Genomic DNA, 22,742 nt, shown 5'->3' with positions numbered 1-22,742 from the left:
GACCAAAACATATTCTAAACTTTTGATTCATCAGTGTAGCCACATTTGGCAGATATAACAGCTGAACACACGTGGCATTCTTTTTTAGAAATTAAATATTCTTCAGAAAGTTCTTCCCAAGTCTGTTGCAGAAGTTCCCATAAATGTGTGGCACTTGTAAGTTGTTTGGCTTTCATCCTTTTGTCCAGTTCATCCCAAACCAGCTCGATGGGGTTTAAGTCTGGAGACTGTGCTGGACACTTCATGTTTTCAAGTTTACCATCTTCTTTTTTCCTGAGGTATTTTTGGCATAACTTGGACTTGTGTTTTGATCTTTTTTTTTTTTTTTTAAACCTCTGACTTTTCAGTTCTTATCGTTCTACCATTTCAGCCTCTTCAATGGACTTGCACGACTTGAATTGCAATAAATAACTGGAAAAATTAGGGTGTTTTAAAACTTTTGACCGGTAGTGTACCTGGAGTTGTGCTGTTTAATTTGCATACGTTTAACACAAAAACCCTGCATATTTAGACTGAGTTCTTCTCTCAAAGTGAAAACACACTGTTCCACCTTGTGATATCATGTGTCAGTACAGGAAGTGCTCCTCTGTGTTTTTAAACTACATACATCTTCACAAGAATCATTTAGGTAATTTCAGTCCTGGAATTTTCAGTCTTTACTGAACTAAGGATAAATGATAGCTGGTGACTTGAAAACTACAACTACATGACATCACAAAGTGGAATAGCGCATTTTAGAATAATAATAAAAATTTACTCGAACATGTTATAATATATTTCAGCAAACGTTTTGCTTAAAATGGAAACAAAAACTTTGAGCAAAATAAAAAGTAAACAATTCAAATACAAATTCTAATGATGTAATTTAGGAAACTCAAGCCACTAACATCATTCAAATAAAGGTGACTATAACTTTTCTGGTCGAGGGTCCATAACCTTAAGATGACATTGCCTTCACTGGAATGTTCCACAGCATGGCATTAAACCTATCTAAATCTATTTTGCATTAATTGGAGTACACTTTGAACTGTGTCTTTTACAAAAAAAAAAACATGCATTCTTACTGTGACCTCTCCACAGCTCTAACCTGTAGGCTGGTGGTGTCAGTTGTTTGTTGCCATGGAGATAGAAAAGTGTAATGCTATGCTGTGGAACATTCCAGGTGAAGCGATAACATCTGCATTTACCAGAAAAGTTACTTGACACCCCTCAATCAATTCTAACTCCTGTAAATGTTATTTTTTGCAAAGCACACCTACAAGCTGGCTACAGGAAGCAAGTCTGTGGCGTGTACATAAATAATTGCCCTTGTGCCATTGTGCAAGACATTAATTCTGGCTGACTTCAGAGGTTCTATTCCCTAGGTTGCATTAAAGCATATGAGAACTGCGCAATGAATCATACAGATGTGTATGTTGTAGTATGAGAAACGGTAGATGTGGAGAGCCGGATCTTTAGCCTGGATAAATGACGGGGGAGATGTCAGAAAAGTGTCTGACAGAGAAGCTATATTTTGGGGGTGTCTTCGCTATGGGATGGTGGTCCTTAGCTGGAGCTGTGAGTATGTCTGAGAATTCCATTGGCAGTAAATGTAGTGTTAAAGTAGTCTTACATCCCCAGAGTGTTGTAAGCACCTTCACTGGACACTTTGTGGTCTAAGAGAATGACGAGTGTGGGTTTTGGCTGAAAGAGGTGGCTCAAATGGAAGGAGTTTAACTGACGTAAGATTCTCATGCAAAAATATTGATACTTAAAAGTCTTATATTACATAAAATGGACTCTTGTGAGCTTTAAGTCATGTTATAATGTTGTTACCTCAAAAACAGCCCTGTAACCCTGGAGTTTAAGTAACTCTGAATTATTAGTCTGTCTGCATCTCCAAAACTGTCTCCTCTGTCCAAAGCATCTCATCTGTTCCACTTTGTGATGGCATGAAGCAATAGTTTTCAAGTTAACAGCTACCTTTTACCTTTTATTGAGGTGAGACTGGCAATTCCAGGGCCAAAATTATCCAAATGACTAGTGAAGGTGTATGGAATTTACCAACACAGTAGAGCAGTTTCTGTATTACCACATGACATCACAAGGTGGAACGGTGTTTTCGGTTTGAGGGAAGACCTCAGCCTAAATATGCAGAGCTTGTGTGTTAAACATGTGTGGTATGTTTGAGGTGTGGTCTGTCATTTTAGTGCTTTTAGACCTGACTGTCACTTTTGACACAGTCGTCCACGCAACTCTTTTAAAATGTCTTGAAGAATGTTTGAGTGTCAGGGGGAATGCCCTGGAATGGTTTAGGTCATACCTCTCTGGGCGGTCCTTCACTGTAAGGCTGGGGGACTCCACCTCTTTCATCCAGTCCTGTTCTTAGTGGAGTCCCCCAGGGTTCAATTCTGGGGCCTATGCTTTTTGTAGTCTACCTGCTGATTGCCAGATTTACTAGCCTATTGGATCAAAGGATCCAACAGGCATAGGATCACTGCCCCTTGACACCCCAACTCGACTGTCAACTGGTTTGATTGGCCCAAAACTTTTTAAAACTGAAAGAAGCAAAGGCAGAGGTGTAACTGCGTGGGTCCGGAAGTAACCTCTTTGATGTGGGACCCCTCAAAAATTATGTTTGCCCCACAGTCACCAACCTTGGTGTCAGACAGTGATTTTAAATTTGACAAGCAGAACAATGGCATTTTAAAATCTATTTTTTATAATTTGCGGCTTTTATCCAAAGACTAACCTTTTTTGTCTTTTAAACTTTTTGAACAGTCATGCACACTCTTATTTCATCACGCCTGGACTACTGTAACACACTTTCACAAAACACACTTTACCAACTACATTGGCGCGATTTTTAACAGGAACCAAAAAAGTGAGCACAATACTCCAATTCTTGCATCTTTGCTCTGGCTTCTTGTCAATTTTAGAGTTGATTTTAAGATTTTATTGTTTGTTTTTAAAGCTTTAAATATTATTATTGTTGTTATTAGTATGCATTTGTGCTTCCCTTTGGAAACTCTTTGTTTGTGAAATGTGCTATAGAAATAAAGTGGATTGGATGTTTGTGATGAGGAAACAACATTATAACACTGATCAGGAAACAGCGTAACATGGGCCGTTTAAAAAGGTCCCCGACTCACTTTGTTGAAGATGACTGATTTTGAACTTTAATTCCTTCTGTGGTTTGACACATTGTTTGGGATTCAAACCGGCCACCCTAATGTCCAATGACTGCTTAAATGTACAGTACTATATTTTTACTGTATCAGAAAATGCGAAAAACAAAACTCGTTCATTTAGTTCAGTTTGTAGCACCCTCCTACCTTACCTTTATACACTCAACTACGGATATCATTGCATTGTAAACAGCAGCTTCACCTTGATCCTGTTGTCTCTGTAATACACTTACGGGAGCAGATGGTTTAAGCAGGAGCTACATTATGTGATGACAGCACGCATGAGTCAGTCCCTGTCTACAGTAATATGACAGCATCAACTTCAAGGAAACTGATGTCATCCCAGTGTCACCCCAGAGTCACCCTGCTCGCACCGACCTAATCTCATCACCAGGCTGGGACCCTTGGGTGCTGCTGACCACGGCTGTTATGAAAGTGAACCCTCCGGTGAGCAATCAGGCTGTGTTAAGTGCATACACTGGACAGCACCGAAGGAATGTTAGACTCTATTATGTCATTGTATTGATTGGTGTGTGGTTTAGTGTTTTGTCATGTGAGAGGGGCATAATAAAAAGGACAAAGTGAATATGTAATATGGTCATCAAAAATGTTGTAAAATGATAGAGTAATGTGCAAAATTATTCAAAGGTCCTATATTATGGAAAACTGACTTGTGAGGTTTTAGCTATGTTATGATGTTGTTACCTCCTCAAAAACATAACTGGAGTTGTGTTTTGTATCATTCACACATTTGGGTAATCCCTTTATTATTAGTCTGTCTACATCTCCAAAGCTCAAAATGCTCTGTTCCACATTGTGATGTCATTTACCTTAAGTTCATTAGAGATTGTCAATTCCAGATCTGAAATCATCCAAGGATACTAGTGAAGATGTGAGGTTTAAAAAACACAGTGGAGCACTTCCTCTATTACCACATGACATCACAAGGTGGAACAGAGTGTTTTCTGTTTGAGTGATGAACATAGCCTAAATATGGAGGGTTAGTGTGTTAAACATGTGAATGAAACAAAACACAACTCCAGGTGTGTTTGTGATGAGGAAACAACATTATAACATCAGAAAATAGCATAATATAGGTACTTTAACACAGTGTTTCCCAAACTTTTTTTCTGGGGACCCATATTTTAAATCTTAAACCCTCACGACCCAAGTCAATGGACATTATTTGTAAATCACAAAATAAAGGTGGATTTGACCATTATTGAACATTAATGAGGATATTATTTATTGCTGACTGAGTGATCTTGTCTCTCTGAATAATTAATATTACTCAAGTTTTAAACAATGGAAAAGTAACTGAACCAGCAATAAAAGGATTCATAAGTCACCTGAAGTGCTCTGACCTTTGCTGATTTATCGTCCTTCTTTTTGGACAACCAAGCAAGCATTTCTCAACTTTAGCTGCAGGAACACTGGTCTGGGGCAGGCAGATGGGATTTGCTGGCTCACTCGCTCTCTCATGTGTCAGAACTGTATATTACAGATCGACATACAGATCATAACAAGGAGACCCAAAAAAATCTCTGGCGACCCAACTGAGGGTCACAAGTCTTTAGGAAACAATACTTTAACTAACTTCACTATTACTACTATTACCTTCCCACCATAGACTGTATACGAGTGGACTAAAAGTGGACTGAGTGAGTGTGACGTCACCTGAAGCGTTCAGTTCCATTCAAATGAAGCTCCCAATGCTAACAGTTACAGGAGCAAATTTAGAGCCAGGCTTCATATTTGGAAATCTGACCACGAGTATCAACCACAAGAGCTAATCATGATTGAGGTTGTTAAATGTGCCCGCCCTTCTCACCGGAAAGTGGTAACAGGGCTTACTTAGCAACGAAACGCACTAGCTGTCAATCAAACCATGGGGAAGGAAGGCGTCTGATTGATCCCTTATTTATGTTCTTGATCTAGGGACAAAATAACGAAATGAAAAATTGAGGATCATATAGAGTGGGTTAATACGAACATTTTAAGACCAAAATGATGAGGCTCACTGCACCAGTTACAGAGAGAGGGGCCACAAGATCCCAATGTAAATCAATTGGAGCCAGGGTCAAAAGGAACGTGGCGGCTACCATGTTAGCTATGTCCATTCATATATACGGTCTATGCTTCTTACCTGCCCATCTCAGTTTTAAACCAGTCTCTTTAGCATGTTGTGACACCTCATGCACCCATGGGTTACTCACAAGCGGCTGGGGTGTTCTTCTCGATGAAGAGGAAGTCCTGGAGGAACTGGCTGTTGTTGTGGGACATCTTCAGCTCTTTGCAGTACTCCCTGAGCACACAGAGTACACAGACAGAGTACCTCATGTGGGTATGTGTAAAGAGAGGGGGGCATCAGGTAGGGCCGGTTACTCACCTTGGGGCGATGTAGGTGTAACCAAACTGGTCAAAGCTGTCCAGCTGAATAGTCTCCTTGGCTTTAGACATGTAATCAAATAAGTGAGAGTGTGAAAATGGACAACAGCAATTACATGAATAGTTTAGTTTAGAGCTGGTATTACACTTTTATGGGGTATTAACTGCTAACATAGTTAGAACACCATGCTACCTTTAATTGTTTTGAAAATGCTATATTTGCCAAAAACAGCTTATTAAAATGTGTCATTAGTTTAAGTTTAGTTTTTTGTTTATTCACAACACAAACAGCATGCATCCCACTAATGAAACTACTGCACATTGCATCAGGATTGTAAACTTGCAGTATGTGTGTGTTTATTTTTTTAATCATTCTTTTGATACTGTATTTTTCAGACAATAAGTTGCACTTTCTTTCATGGTTTGGGTGGTCCTGTGACTTATACTCCGGACTTATATATTAAAATTCCACACTGACAGCCACAAGAGGGCGCTCAAGGCTTGTAGCCAGTATCTGCTACTCCTATTACTCCTGTACCACTGTCACTTCACTCTACTGCGCATGTCTCCTGCAGAAAGAGCCACTGTCCTGCTGCAAGTAATGAAATATTCAGCCGAAAACAGTAATCGAGCAGCAAAAAGAAAGTTTGGAGTGACCGAGAAACTTGTGGGGGACTGGTGGAAAGAGGGGATGAAGAACACAGCTTCATGACAACTCGGAGGGTGCACTATCCAACTTTCCTGAAAGTCACTGGATTGACCAAGCATGGACTTCAGTGACAGCCAAAACCATCCTGTCGGGATTCAGAAAGGCTGGAATAGTTCTAACTGTTACTGATGCTGAGTCCGATGACAGCTACACAGAAGAGCAAGTGGGGCTTAATTTACCTCTGGAGGTTGCGGAGTTGCTCAGAAGTGACATTGAGGATGAAGAATTCAATGGATTTAGTAATTTGGAGTGAGATCGAGAGTTTGGTAAACGTGTTATGTTGTTTGCGCCATAGTTATCTGAAGAACTGTTCATATGTAACGTTAACAGTCTGTTGTTCTCTGTTCTATTGTTATTATTATAACTTGCCTTTCAAGATGAAATGTTGGTTCCTGCTCTCTGATTTTATAAAATACATTTCCCCCAAAAAGTGCGACTTATAGTCGGGTACTTAGATATCTTTTTTTCTTCTTCATTACGCATTTTTTGGCTGGTGCGACTTATAGTCTGAAAAATACGGTATTTATGGAAAATTGTCATGCAGGAGTGTGGGTGATGTAACACTGTGGGCTGAGCTTCATACAGGCTCATACTGCTAACCATGAAGAAGATTTGAATAGAGAGAGACTCTTAAAATACTCAAACATGCATGGATGCCATCTAAAATCCTCTTCATGCATGTTTTTGATATATATCTGTTATAAAATGATAGAAAGCTCCAAAGAATGGATTTTGCATTAAAGGTGCATTGTGTAACTTTTCTGGCGCAGGGTATGCGAGGGATTGCTTTTCTCCAAGGAAATGTTATTCCTTTGTCTTGAATGTTTCACAGTATGGTATTAAGCCTTTCTATTTTCATGGAGACCAAATGAGACCAAGGTACAGGTCAGATCTGTGGAGAGGCAACCCTGCTTACAGTCTGAATGCTTGCTTTTCTAGGTATTTTTGAGCCTTAAAACCACCTATAATATAATAAATGTAAGGTAGAGCTGTTTAATGTCATATTGTGGAACATTCCAGCCAGAGCAATGACATCCAAACAAAAGAAACAAAAAGGTGATGGAGCACCAACTAAAAAGTTACACAGTGCACCTTCAAGCTAGAATACCATACCAAAATAGTTAAAATACTCAATTATACACACACAATACTGTACATTTACAGAAAAAGCACATTTATACAGGAACACTTGCCTTTTTGACCTGTTCAGACCGCCCAGAAAAACAAAGAGAGACACAGAGAAAGCAGCATTAGATAAAGCCATATAAGACCAAAGCTGATAAACGCATTGTTCATGTTTAGATATTAGAATGGCCTGTACATATTTCCCATAGTGCGTCACCAGGACTCAGTGTAATGGGATATGATATGGACGAGACGTAATGTAAAGTGATGGGGACCAAATGCTTCTGCTCTGGATCAGATTTAATACGCTGTACTGTCTATGTGGTTCATGTCTCGTAAATGACAAGCCGGGCGTTTCAACCATCACTCAAAAGGCTGTGGGGGTTTTAGACAGTTCCTTATCAAACTGTCAAATTGCGGTGCAGGTAGAGTCTCCCTTGATGTTGTGGAAGAAACTTGGTTTTAATATACGGCTTGTTAAAAATGCAAAAAAAAAAACTACCAAAAAACAGAAGAGAATAATGAGAAAAGAAAAGCTATTTGGAAATAATTTCAAAAATTAGCTCACAAAAAAGCAAAAAAAAAAAATAAATAATAATAATAATAATAATATATATATATATATATATATATATATATATATATATATATATATATTACACCTCTATTACTATGATTATGACTACTGCTACTACAACAATGACTATTACTATTAAAGCATTAGCAGCAGAAGTAACTACTACTACAACTGCAACTTGTACCACTACTGCAACTGCTAGTACAACTACTATAACAACTTCTAAAACTACTACTACTGCTGCTACTATTACAACTGTAACTTGTACCACTACAACAACTGCTAAAGCAACTACTATAACAACTTCTAAAACTACTACTACCAACACTACAGCTACTACTACCACTGCAGCAACTACTATTAACAGAGCAAAAACAACAACTAACACTACTACTACTACTACTACTACTACTACTACTACTACTACTACTACTACTACTACTACTACTGTTAATACAACTACATCTGCTACCACTAGTACTACTACTTCTAGCAGCAGCAACTACTACTACTACTACTACTACTATTACTGCTCCTAATGCAAGGGGGAAATCTGAACACGTTTGTATTGAAAATGGGAAAATCACAAGAGAAAGTGGTCATCTGGACTAAGTTTCAATAAAATATTTCTTTTTAATTAACAAAAATATATGAGGAATATATGTGGAGTTTGAAAATCAAGTCTGTAAAGAAAAAATAATTGAAAGAACAATAAAACACTGCAAAAAGTACGAGGTTTAGCTGTAGTGGTGACAACAGTGTGATTTATAAGAACTACATACCACACAAAAAAAAAAAAAAAAGAAAAAAGATTGTCAGTTTTTTTTTTCCAGCACTGCGGTAAAACATGAATTTCTCTGGCTCTGATTTAGCACACTGTCTTATGACTCGTATCTCGTAAATGACATGACAGGATTACTGGCCCTCACTATAGAACCATGTGACCGTTCGAGACAGTGCCTTTAAATAATATATGGAGTCTAGCGCACTTCTGCTAAAACTATTACAGTGAGCTGACTTCACTTTGAGATGAAGAAAAACAGGGTGGGAGGGATCGAGTGGAGGACGAGAGAGGGGGGTGAGTAAGAGCATCAGCATTACTATTAAATTCTACTGTAAACAGAGTATTAATAACAGCTAGCAGTGGTGGAAGAAGTACTCACTGTTGATATTTAAGTAAAAGTACAGATACCACAGCAAAAAAGTATCACATGAAAAAATCTAAGTAAGAGTATTAAAGTATCTGTTTAAAAATATACTTAAATAGTAAAAGTATTTCAGAAAGGTTCTGAGATCTAATAAAGCTTCATATGTAGAGATTTTTATACTGATATGTGTTGATTTTTTTGTTTTGATTTTGTTTACTCAAACTAGAAATGTGTTAAAGCCATCAGATTTTTCAACAGGTCTCGGGGCTCAAACTATAAGAAAAAAATACTTTTACTTTTCAGTCCACTTCAAAAATGTGGTGGAGCAGAAAATACAGATACCTGGTCTCAAATGTAGTGAAGTAAAAGTAAAAAGTATTCACTTTAAAATGTACTTAAATAAAGTACAGATACTTAAAATGTATCCTCAAGTACAATACTTTACTACTTATACTTTGTTCTATCACTAATAACTAGTATTGCTAAAGCTTGAATCATTCATTTTAAAAGGATGTAACAGTAACTGACTGCAGTATTGAAATTAGTACCTGATTCTGACCTGATCTTAAAAATGTGAAAAACAGAACTAGTGCAATTTAAACTTCGAATGAATATCCTTCGGGATAATAAAATATTTCTAATCTAATCTAAAAGGTTTGCAGAGGTTCAAAGTGATTCCTTACTTATCAAGCATCCTAATTATTCACCGAGATGAGTTTATAAGCACGTGTCACGACTTTCAGAGGCCAGAGTGGAGTTTTGCGTCATAATAACGCTAAAAGCAACTAGCATACTAAACACACGTTGTGATTCTGCTTATTTCAAATGTATGAGACCTGTAACAGATTTGTTTCCATATATGAGTAAAACGTCTTGCCTCAGTACAGATATAATGTATAAGCAATTATTGAGGTCAAAATATACTGTATATGTTGTGGACTGTCAACATCTAATTATACAGTGTTTTTGTCATAGAATCAGGAAGTGCACATTAGCATGCTAGTTGTTGTTAGCGTTTCTTTACTCTGATCCCTAACAGTTGTGGAAATTGCTTATAAACTCATCGCGGTGAATAATTAGGATGCTCAGAATGCATAAGATAAGTGAGGAATAACTTTGGACCACTGCAAACCTTTTAAAATGTACCAGATCTGTTTTTTACATTTTTAACACAGTAAAGTGGCTTTCTAATGGAAAGTGACTGCTGATATCTTCCATACTAGCACATACATGTATCTATCTTCTTTAATATCTCAATAACAATAAATTCTATGCACTGGACTCATTAATCTCCACATTTCGTGATCACAGTGGTGGCTGTGTATAGGGTCTCCAAAACTCATTCATTGTACCTGTCAAACTAGTCACACGTATATGAAGCCTGTGTGAAAAATGGCCGTGTACACACAGAACAACAGAGAGAGGGGGAAAGCAGTTGCCCCAGGTCCATGCTGTCACATCCACAGATCACAACTCAATTCCAATACTACAAATAGACACAGTATCGATTACAATACCTTGATGATGATTAAAAAAACAAAAAACAAAAAAAAACTCAAATATGATTTTCAACATGAAACCATAGTACTCCTTTTTATATTATGTGTGGTTTATATTTGTGTAATCCTTCAGTGATACAGGTAGGTTCCACTGTGGTCCATCGGTGTATATATGTAGTTTTATAATGTTCTGGTACAGCTCAAGATCATTTTAAACCTACTTGGGAAAGGTTTGTTTCTGTCCTGTGAATGTGACTTTTTAGTATCACACAGACTAGTATATGCCCATGGACCACTATGGAATCTGTCTGGACGACTGAGGGACTACACAGATATAAAACCACATGGTAAGAAAGTACAATTATATGTTGAAAATCACATTCCATTGTCTAAAGAAAGAGTGTATCGTGACAACAGTACCGTGGATTTATGCATATATAGTATAGTACAGTCCTCACCCTGTTGAATGTCATTCTCAATTCTGGCCTGAATGAAGTGTTCACTGTATTTGGGAAGAACCAGGGCCAGGCTGTGAAGAAAGAAAGAGATAAGTAAAGCTGATAAGTACAACTGGTCACGTGATCGGCTGTGAGTTGGAGATATTTGTCACAATAAGGGACAGAAGGACATTGGACAAACTGCTCTCCATCATGCACTCCAGCTCACTCACTGCACCAGACTATAGAAGGACAGAGGAGCTCATTCTCCAACAGGCTCCTACAGTTCTGCTCAAACAGTGACAGATACTGAAAAAATATGTCTACTTTTTTTTTTTTTTTGCTATATGATAAGATTTAATCCATAAAAGTTTAATTAGCTTTTTAACAATACTGTAGATAAAGAATATTTTTTGTGGTTTAAATCTGCTCTTGGGTTATTGTGTCAGTGGCATGAATTAGCTTCAATATGATCGTCTATATTTACTTTAGCAATATAGCACATTTAAAATTTGCTATCGTAGCAGACCTATAAAACCAATCTGCAATATTTTCAACTACAGTGACCCCTATTGGTTTGATAAGACTACTCTATCAAATTAATGTTCAAGAAAAAATCACTTTTATTTCACACATTTCACCAAGTTCCTCTCAAAAGCTGTTCAAATGAGACGAGTCAATCAGGTATTATCACTGAAGGACATATCTGAGGTTTTTAATAGTGTCTCCTCTAGACTGTGAAGCCATTTGCATTTTTATTTAAGATCAGTGAGGCACGCAAATATGATTTTAGTATATGAATAGAAAATCCAGCTTGGATCATTTGACAAAAAGCAAAAATTAAAAAAAACAAACAATATTTTCCAAAAACATGTTGAAATTCTCACCTGTAGTCTGTGCCGTTGACTGGTGCCCATGTGTATGTCCGTACTCCCCGGTCTATGTACCTCTGTTTAAAAGACAATGTTTTGTTCCATTCAGTTAAAAAAAATAAAATTTCAACAATCAAGGTTCTACAAGGTACACTTTTGCAAAATTTTCAGAAATTGTTTGCACATTTTACTTTTTTCTGGCTGGCACAAACCATCTTGCATATTTACAGAGATAGATTCATAGATTTAGAACAGTTTTTTTAAACACAGAAGTGAAGCAGACCAACGCACAGCTAACATGCTCTCATCCCACAGCAGTATACAGTATATGGTGTATCAGACTTGTTATTCCTGGTTTATGATTGATGCACAGTGCACACTGGTCCAATTCTGGCACAATTTTTACATGATACTCTACTGATGAATACAATACTTTTTTTTGCAAGAAAAAAAGTTGGGTTCACAGTATTTTAGCTACATCCCTTCTGACTTTTTAAGACATACCCAAATTAATGATGGAAAAATCACTAATACAAACTACCATAGTATCAGCAATATGAATATATCTGCATATCTCCTGTATTTGATATAGGACTGTCTTACCTCGTCCTGACTCTTGACCAGTGTGTTGATGGTGCGCTCACCGGTCTCTCCGTCAATCATGGTCCTCCGGATCTACAGGGACACAGCACAGCACTGTGATCTGATTTACTGTACACAGACACAAAGCAGCTGGAACCTCACGCAGCAAGATGAATTCCCGTGATATTTGTGAGCTCGCAAACTCGCGAGAATCCATCTTGGCGTGCCCCCGCTGGTGCGATAGGGCCCACCCACTGGTTGGCGCACCAATGATAGAGCGGCACTGGGGTTTGAGCCGAAGCCAAAGACGAAGCACCCAAACAAAACAAAGACAAAAATGGTGACTGCCTAACTATTTTGTAAAAACTTGCAGAAGGTAAGCAATTTTGTGTATTCATGGAGAGAAAGATGTTTGTGCTTTCCTCTCAACAGGATGTAACAAAAGTTCTACCAATCAGTTTTAAGTATTTGTTTTAACGTCCCAAGCGCTTTCAGCCAGAGCCATTCCAGATTGATAAAGTGTAGAACTCAATTCAGAGAGATGCACATATCATTCTGGCATGAGGCAGGTTAATAAAGCTGAGTGTACACTACAGTTCCGTGGTTAAAGGTGCACTATGTAACTTTTATGGTAGATTCAGATTCATCCAGCTCTCTGAGGAGACTCATCACTCAGCGGGGGGGGAGTGTGTATTTAAAACTGGTCTAAATACTTTACCTCCACTTTGATGTCATTTCCAGCTCAGCATCCAGAAAGTCCAACGTGACAGGCTCCTGAAATTTAGGATTCTGTGAAGACAAAAAAGAACACCATTTACAATATATCAGTCAGAAGAAGTTTAAACATGGGGATACCATTGTGCGGAAGTGCTGCTATTTGGAAAACTCGCAAAACTTCTACAATTACTTCCACTACTAGACCAACTACTATTTCACTCATTAAAACACCAGCAGCCTATGACTAGTAATAGAGGCAAAAAGAGTAAATTGCATGTAAGTCATTATTGGGAATTAAACTAGCAACATTCAGGTTAATAGACAAACCAATCCACTTTTACAGCTTGCTTGTTAGTCAAATGAAAATTGCTACCAAATGTATGCGTGCTGATATTCCATGTCTATATATTTTTCTGGGATATTTTAAAACATACCACTTTCAGACAGTTCCATACATTGTTTTTTACACATTTGTTATTGGAAGATGGAGAATGAGATTGCTACTTTCGCAATCAACCTCAGCGATTCCATAAATCAAATTCTCCATTAAAAACCAATCAAGAATTTGCAAAGCTCTGTGTGCAGTTAAACATGGAATATAAAACAATATACATATGCTACAGGGATCTCTGGAGTCTCAGCTAAAACAGGACTAGAAACTAGAACAAAAACCAGGTCTAAACCAGATATAAACTCAAACTCATGTATGTAGAAATATAACAGGTCTAAACCAGGACTAACGTCCAAACTAAAACTAAACCATTAAAGTAGAGCTACACCAAACCCATTCTGGGATTACAGGTCTAAATTAGACCTCCACCAGGAGGACTAGCCCGGACATGAAGGTATGAGGGAATCTGGAATAACAGAAAACTAAATCAGGTCTAAACCAGGTTTAAACCAGGTCTAAACCAGGTCTAAACCAGGTCTAAACCAGGTCTACATGTCTAATCTAGGTCTAAACCAGAACTACAACATGTCTAATCCAGGTCGAAACTGGGTCTAAACCAAGTCTAAACCAGGTCTAAACCAGGACTACAACATGTCTTATCCAGATCTAATCCAGGTCTAAACCAGGTCTAATCCAGGTCTAAAGCAAGTCTGAACCAGGTCTAAACCAAGTCTAAACCAGGACTAAATCAGGACTACAGCATGTCTAATTCAAGTCTAATCCAGGTTTAAACCAGGTCTAAACCAGGTCTAAACTAGGTCTAAACCAGGTCTAAACCAGGTCTAAACCAGGTCTAAACCAGGATTACACTAGGTCCAAACCTTGACTATACCAGATCTAAACCAGAGCTAAACCAGCACTACTGTATACTCTGTATAAACCAGGGATATCTTGTGTTGTGGGCACCATATGGGATCATTCTGACAGCACAGCCTGGTCCTGTCGGCTCCTGTCAGCCCCTGTCAGTTCCCCTGCCTCATGAATGTCCATATAAAAGCCCTGTGTTATTGTTACAGCTCTAAGTGGCTTTACAGAGGGATAAAGAGGTAGCACTGCTGGACCGGCTCTCTATAAAACCACAGGGCCTCCAACCAGACTGCAGACTCAGGTTCAAATGAGCCCAAACATCCCTGGTTTAACTTAGTCTGGATACGTCTAACCTGGAGAGACTAATCCGGATTACTCTACTCTGAAGCTACATGATCAAATTTCTACATTTTTTTGGTTATGTTTTTGAACAGGTAAATGAACAAATTAAATCTATCTTCTGATCTATATTATAATGTTGTTTCCTCATCACAAACATACCTGGAGTTGTTTTTTGTTTCATTCAAACAAGTTTAACACACAAACTCTGCATATTTAGGCTGAGTTCTTCTTTCAAACAGTCTGAAATATTTTATTTGGGTTATCCATAATTTCAGAGGGTAAACACACTCCCACTCTCAGTTTGAACACATTTAAACAGATCTGAGACTTGGTCATTTCTCTCTCTGTTTAGTTTGTAGTGAAAGGTGCACTATGTAACTTTTTGGTTGGGGGTCCATCACCTTCTTATTCTACTGAAATGTCATTGCTCTGCTTTGAATGTTCCACAATATGACACTAATCAGATCTACTTTACATTTATTCAATTACAAGTAAGTAAGTAAGTATTATAACTCAAAAATACCTAGAGAAACAGGCATTCTGAGTGTATCTGTGACTGTAACTTGTTCTGGTTTGGTCTCCATTCAGGATGGGCATGATTAGTCTATCAATAATTGATCATTAAGAATTTCGTTGATTATGTTCATTTCTAATCGACAAACTGAATGTAGGTTTCTGTGCGTAGATATGAAGCTGCGTCTGACAGCGTAAATACTGGAGTTGCAGCCTCAGTCCCACGTTTGGGCTCTGGCACCTCCTTGGAAGATCACTGTACCCCACAATGAGTGCGTTTACATGCACATCCGTATCCCGGTTTCATCATGGTGCATGTTTACGCAATATCCCGGTTACTGTAACATAAGAGCTGCGCTAAACCTCCATGCGTACGATCTTTGAAAACACCGCGACACACACACAGAACTGACTCACCTTCAACATCAACATCCCTCTGTCACAGAAAGAAAACACACATTCCACTGAGTCATGTCCTTTAGTCTGACAGAAGCTGAACCGCATCAGCACACAAGAGCGTTTTTTTTTTTTTTTCCCCTGCTTAGTTTATGCAAATTAGCCATGCGGATTTAAGTTTAGTTTCTGTAAGACTTGCTCAAAGCTGCATTAAACACATTATAATCTGATGGGCTGATGTGGCTCTATCGTCATTTTTGTTTATATGTTGTAAAGTTGAATTTATTTATGCAGATTAGTAATAGTAATAATAAAGATGATACTTATTATATAAAAACATTAATGATTAATCGAAAATCGATTGCTAATTCTCCCGACGATCGATTAATAAAATTTCATCAAATGCCCATCCCTAGTCTCCATGATAGAGGTTTAATGCCATACTGTGCAACATTTCAGACAGAGCAATAGCATCTCCGTGAAGAAAAGCATTTGACAAACCCTCCACCAGAAAAGTTACACAATGCACCTGTAAAATTTCTTCTCACATTGGCTTGTGTCATATCAAAAATAGTAAAACTCTTTAGAACGGCTCTTTGAAGTGTGCTGTTCCAGAAGTTTCAGATCCCATAAAAGAGCCGAAAGTCCGATCACTCAGCCCACACCAAAACAGACCAGATCATTTTTAGCAGACACAAAAACCCAAATCAGTGGAGGTCATATATGTGCAGGTAAATACACAGTCTCTTACTTTTAATGGAGCAACATGCAACAGCAGCAAGATGAGAGAAGAGGCAGACAAGCAGCAGCTCAGTGGAAAAATGAGGACAAAAATGCAAATTATAAGATGGGTTACACTGAACTTAATCAAACAGAGAAACAGAGAGAGAAGGGGAGAGAGAGAAAGAGAGAGAGAGATGGATGGAGAACAGAGAGTGGAGATAAAGGCATTGATGTTGAAAGAAAAGGTTGAGTTAGAAAGATGCACTGCTTAAAAAATAAAATGAGGGGAGAGAGACAGACAGAAAGAGAGTGAGAGAGAGACACAGTGAGAGATAAGTGAAAAACAAGCACAGAGAGAGAGAAAGAGAGAGACAGAGAGAGTGAAAGAGAGAGAGATGGATGGAGGACAGAGTGAAGATAAAGAGATTGATGTTGAAAGAAAAGGTTGAGTTAGAAAGATGCACTGCTTGAAAAATAAAATGAAGGGAGAGAGACAATCGGACAGACAAAAAGAGAGAAGGGGGGGGCAGACAGAGAGAGAAAGTGAGACACAGAGAGACAGAGACAGAAAGAAAGAGGGGGGCAAAGAGAGAGAGAGACACAGTGAGTGAGACAGATAGAGATGGAAAGAGAGTAAAAGAGAAAGATAGATGGAGAACAGAGAGCAAAGATAAAGACATTGATGTTGAAAGAAAAGGTTGAGTTAGAAAGATGCACTACTTGAAAAATAAAATGATGTTACAAGGACATAGTTCATCTAAGAGTAGTAATGTACCACAGTGCTTTTTACACCAAAATTCTGTCTACTTTTTATGCAATAATGTTGTTAAAAATGAAATAATTTGAAAATATTAGGTATATGTGATTTGCATTTGCATATTAATGTGTGTCATCCGAAAACTAATACTGCATTTGTGTTGTGTAAAATACTTTTACTTGAATAACTGTATGGATGAATACTACTTACTTTTTTTTTTTTTTTTTTGGCCAAAACAGACAAGTCAAGACATAAAGAGATGGAACTACTTCAATCTACAGTAATCAAATGTTCTATGAAACAACCACAGCACTACTACATTGTGTAACAGCTGAATGTCATAAGCAGGCATGCCAAATTACAAAATACTGTACAACTACATCTCAGCACAAATTTAATATCCACTTAACGGAACTTGCCAACCACAATTGTGGGTTAGTAGCTGTCATTTTATTCGTCGTTTATCTTTAAAGGGCCTATATTACACACAATTTTGATCTGTTATGATGTTTCCTCATCAAAAAACATACCTGGAGTTGTGTTTTGTTTCATTCACACACGTTCAACACACAAACCCTGCATATTTAGGCTGTGGTCACTACTAACTACTCAGAAGATATTGCAGTTGAGTTGAGATGTAGACAGAGTAATAATGCAGAATTACTCAAACATGTGTGAATGAAACAAAACACAACTCCTGGTATGTTTTGATGAGGTAATAACATTTCAACATGACTAAAAACTCTCAGGAGTCAATTGTGCGTAATGTAAGACCTTTAAAATATGATCCATACCATGCCTAGTCATAACATTGGATCTCTCATCATGATCTATTCTACACTTCTACGTCTACACAGCTACCTTCTATTGTCTTTCTACAGTTTTTCTCTCACCTCGTGGAACGTCACTGCAAACTTATTACTGACTCTGAGCTTCCTGTTCCGGATCCTCTTCTGAACAGTTATAAAAATGCATGGGCCATAATCAATAATTCATAACACCGACTTGTATCAAAAGCGAGACAATGTTTTAAAGATGCACTGTGTAACATTTCTGGTTGAGGATACCTTGTTTCAATGAGGGCGTTACTGGTTTGACTAGAATGTTCCACAGTATGGCGTTAAACTTAGCTGTCTCCATAGTAACTGGCTGGTGACGCAACCAGACGAAGTTCAGAGGCAGATCTGTGGAGAGGCGAGCCCACTTAAGTTACATTCATTTAAAAAAAAGTTAAAACATCTGCAATGAAATAAACGCAATAGATGTGTTTAATGCCATACTGTGGAACATTCCAGACAAAGTAGTAACATCTCTATGGAGACAAGCAAGCAAGAAAAGTTACACAATGCACCTTTAACCTAGCTATTTTAGGTTTCAGCCGCAAAACTGCAAATTACCACTGTCATTACTGAAACTGAATTTGTTTGAAATTTGAGCTTTTGGCGGTACAAGATCAAGTAGTTTATTTTATTCTTTTAGTCAAAACTTATAAAGAAATATCATTTCATACAAAGAACACAAATTTGATCTTGTATGAATAGATTATCAACGTAAATATGAACTGACGAAGCACAAAGCACATCTGACCTCATGCCTTAAAGTGGAATTAAAAACTAAATATACATGCAGTATTTTTTGCTACTACTAAACTGTGCAGTATATGGTGTTTTAATAGTATTATCCATAAGTGTAAGTCCTTTTTTAGAGGAAACTAGGTACATTTGGAGCTTTCGGGTCAAAAATAGTTCAAATCCAAATGTGTGTGCTGCCTTCAGTGGCCACTGCAATTTCAAGTAGTTGGTGACATCACTGCCCTGATTATAGCCAGGCGTTTCTGGTTACAAACTGCTACGGGGCGGAGTTTGAAGTGTGGATACCTGTTAGACCAGTCATACTGTTACTTGTATGTCCAGACCCCCGCCCCTCCTCTTCCCTCACTCTGTTTTGTTCAGTTTAGCAGCTCTATTTGATATGTGGTTGTGGGCAGAGGTTAGGTGTTAAACTCCACTTTAAATTGTAATAAAATATAAAGTCTTTTTAAAGGAATTGCATGTAGAATTTTGGTGTTTAATGTAATAAAATCAGCTACCAGGGTAACCAGATACAAGGTAAACGTGTTCAAATCAAATAAAGTTTTACTGATAACAATTCTAATACTGATTTATTTTTAATTACAACAATAAAATGACATGGTGGCCAAGTTGTTTTAATGTTCTGATTATCCAGTCTGAAAGCAGAATGAGTCTTTTATTTGTATTGCCACTTCCAATGCTGAAATCCAGTTTAAACCTAGAAGGACTCTCTCTGATCTGAATCCTCACTGGCGAAACTCCAGCACCTGCAGCCAAAGCTCTTCGGCAGCCTCTAGTGGTAAGACTGAAAAATGCAACCATGTCTAAAACCGGACAAGTCACCAAATACAGAAGCAACTAATTACTTTACAATACAGAATTATGAACAGTCTTGTTGCAGTGGTTTATATCTGTTGTCACATTAACAATTTGGGAGTAATCGCAATCAAAAGCACAATTTGAATGGTCAAAGGTGGCATATTTTATATAGACATTATAAAACTTTCTGCAGAAAACCAATTCAAATGTTAAAATGTGTGAATACAATTTACAAGTCCATACTTCATGTTCCTACCTTTGGCTGGAGATTTGGATGTAGCAGGACATAGCCATTTGGGTCGATAGCAAAGTAGTATCCATTTGGACCAATCTGGAAAAAGAGAAAATCAAATTTAGGTTTACAGTATCAATAATAAAAAATAAAAATAAAAAAAAAGTTATCACAGTGTTAGAATAAGCTTGAGCTTTTTTCAGAACTAGTATAAGACCACATGGTATAATTAAGGAAAGGATGTGTTGAAAATTGGCCTGTTGAAATGTTTTACCTGATTTTTATTGTCTTTAAAATGTAAAAAAAAAAAAAAAAAAAAAAAAAAAACTAGTTCATTTTTGCAGTGGTCCAAAGTTATTCCTCACATACCACAAGCATTCCAAGAGTCTTAATTATTGTTGAATGAAACAAAACACAACTCCACTTATGTTTGTGATGAGGAAACAAGATTATAATGTAGATCAGAAAATAGTGTAATTTGGGCCTTTTAATGTAGTTTGAAATTTTAGCAATGTGACAACACTATACTTTAACTGTTCTGCCTAAAAAGTTGAGAGTCAAGGGAAAGAAGAGCAAATGATATAAATTAAAGTAATTTAAATTCAAATAAGTCTGTTTTTGTACAGTGTAGTGCGAGAGTGTGGTGTGGCCTCACAGTGAAGCGTGGGGTGAGCTTCTTGATGTCGTTCAGAGACACGTCGATGCCCATCACGCCCAGGATCAGCTGGTTCTGATGCTGCACACACACATTAGGAACACAAGGAGAACTGTGGGTGAGATCTAAATGCTAAATGGTCACATTTTTATACAGCACTTTTCCACCTTCAAGGCACTCAAAGCACTTTATATCAAGAAACTATTCAGATATATTTGGCACTTTTTTGGTTAAACACTTTGAATGACTTGAAGTTCAAAGAAGAAGGCTTGGACTTGAATTGGACTTATGGGAAAACATGGCTCCCATAGTTCACATGTGTGTTTCTCTCACCTCTCCGTTCCTGTCATCTTTGGTCTTGGTTTTGTTGAACACAGGAAGTGTTCCAGTGATGACCAGACCCAGCTCCTAAAATCAAAAATACAAACTCATATAACTCTCATAAGAACTACGACTAATATGGCTACTACTACTATGATTACATCTACAAACAACAACTACTACTACTCATAATCCTAGCTCTTTGTTGTATTTTTTTTAAAAATAGCATACCAGGGCATCCAGATAGACATTGGTCCACTGCACTTGTTTGGCCTGTTTATCTGCGAGCACCATGGGCCTCCCCAGAACATCCAGGTACTCCTGACAAGACAGGAAGCAAATGAACAAGTCAGCTATCATCAGTGTTGGGAAGTAACTGACGTGTACCGAGAATATGTACTGAGAATATTAATTTAGAGTAACTGTATTCCGGTACAGTAACATTTTCATTTGGTGGTATTCACAGTACAGTCACTTTATGAAAATCAGAGAAATACATTGCAGTAACAAATCAGTGACAAAATGATAAAATGCAGCTCTAGTGGTGAGCGTGTGTCTCATTTTTCCTTCTTCAATGACTGATAGGAAGCAGTGAAACAAACATAAATCTGTTTTTAACTGTATTTTAAACTTGAAATAACTCTGATTAGTAACGGAACGGAATACATAAAAAAAATACAGTTTATTCCAAGTATTCAGTAATCTATACCTAAATACATTTTCAAAATATTTTTCCCATCACTGACTATCATGTATTAAAGTGTCTTAATTTCATCATCTTAATGAGTTAGAATTGCTTCATTTAAAGCTACCATACTGTATGTACATTTATTTGAGTTTTTTCACCGCTCTATGCTCCGTCTGTTGTGGTGTTCGAGTGCCATCAGCCGAGTTTATACAAATGAGCTATGTGGCTTTAAGTTTAAGTTTTGTTTCTACAAATCTACAAAGTACGCAAATCTCCCCTTATGTCATTATGTAAGCTACAAATAAAATGCGTGAAGCTGTTTTCATCTCCGTTCTTATATAAAGTTGGTTGTATCCAGACGTCTGAGGCAATCAAACTTTTCACACAGCACAAACGTTTCGGGCAGAAATCGATTGCGTTCGTGTTTCTTTGCGGTAAACGTGCATTGCATTGTAGGATGCCTCTTCTTACCACTGATTAGGAAGCTCCAGATTTTCCTATGCCTATGAAAGGAATCATGCAGGCTCCTTTTCCTAACTAATTCCTAACTCAGAGCACATTTCGGACAGTCATTATCATGGCAGGCGGTGATGCACATCCCTGTTTGTCTGGCACACTATCAGACTGCAGTAAGGTAGATAGCATCTAATGGTGAAAAGTGAAAATACAACACGGGCAGGTCGGATAGTCTAGTTGCAGATGGTAGTTTTAATTTGAGCAATTTGTACTTGTTTAGATTTATTTAAAAAGTTTCTTATCCATTACAATAAAGTAAGTAAAATTACTGCAGTCAGAAAATGATCGAATGTTTGGTATAGTGTAAAATGTCCATATCTAGTAACTTGTCTGAACAACACAAAGCAATGATATGAATAACAGCATTTATTTGACATGAAAAGTACCTGCGTATTTATCCTGATGGCTCCAATGGACGGGATCTCATAAAAGTAACCTGAAATAACATTATAAAAATACCAGTCAAATACAACAACATTTAAAGGGCCCTCATCATGCTGATTTTCTGATGTTATTATGTTGTTTCCTCATCACGAATACCTGATGTTTTGTTTCATTCCCATATCAACTTCAACTTGAAAACTACTGCTACATGTCCTCACAGACTAGACAGACTAATAATAAAGGATCACTCAAACGTTTGAATGAAACAAAACACAACTCCAGGTATGTTTTTGATGAGGTAACATCAGAAAAGGACTTAAAGCTCACAAAAGTCAACACTGTGTAA

General features: G+C 37.5%; 1 protein-coding gene across 1 annotated transcript in view; it reads right to left on the bottom strand.

The window, feature by feature from the left end:
• Positions 1-22,742, bottom strand: part of LOC110166803 (voltage-dependent calcium channel subunit alpha-2/delta-1) — a 182,812-nt gene that overhangs the window by 32,379 nt on the left and 127,691 nt on the right. Inside the window, 12 exon segments of the mRNA XM_055155850.1 lie at positions 5,384-5,472; positions 5,557-5,617; positions 11,072-11,142; positions 11,938-11,999; positions 12,526-12,597; positions 13,223-13,242; positions 13,245-13,293; positions 19,857-19,931; positions 20,488-20,568; positions 20,821-20,895; positions 21,040-21,129; positions 22,399-22,448. Of these exon segments, the coding sequence (XP_055011825.1) occupies positions 5,384-5,472; positions 5,557-5,617; positions 11,072-11,142; positions 11,938-11,999; positions 12,526-12,597; positions 13,223-13,242; positions 13,245-13,293; positions 19,857-19,931; positions 20,488-20,568; positions 20,821-20,895; positions 21,040-21,129; positions 22,399-22,448 (795 nt within the window).

Source organism: Boleophthalmus pectinirostris, unplaced genomic scaffold, assembly GCF_026225935.1.
Source record: "Boleophthalmus pectinirostris isolate CB_2022bp ecotype Guang Dong unplaced genomic scaffold, ASM2622593v1 HiC_scaffold_2, whole genome shotgun sequence".
Classification (NCBI taxonomy): domain Eukaryota; kingdom Metazoa; phylum Chordata; class Actinopteri; order Gobiiformes; family Gobiidae; genus Boleophthalmus; species Boleophthalmus pectinirostris.
The sequence above is the reverse complement of the archived record's forward strand: the minus strand, read 5'-3'. Positions and strand labels throughout refer to the sequence as shown.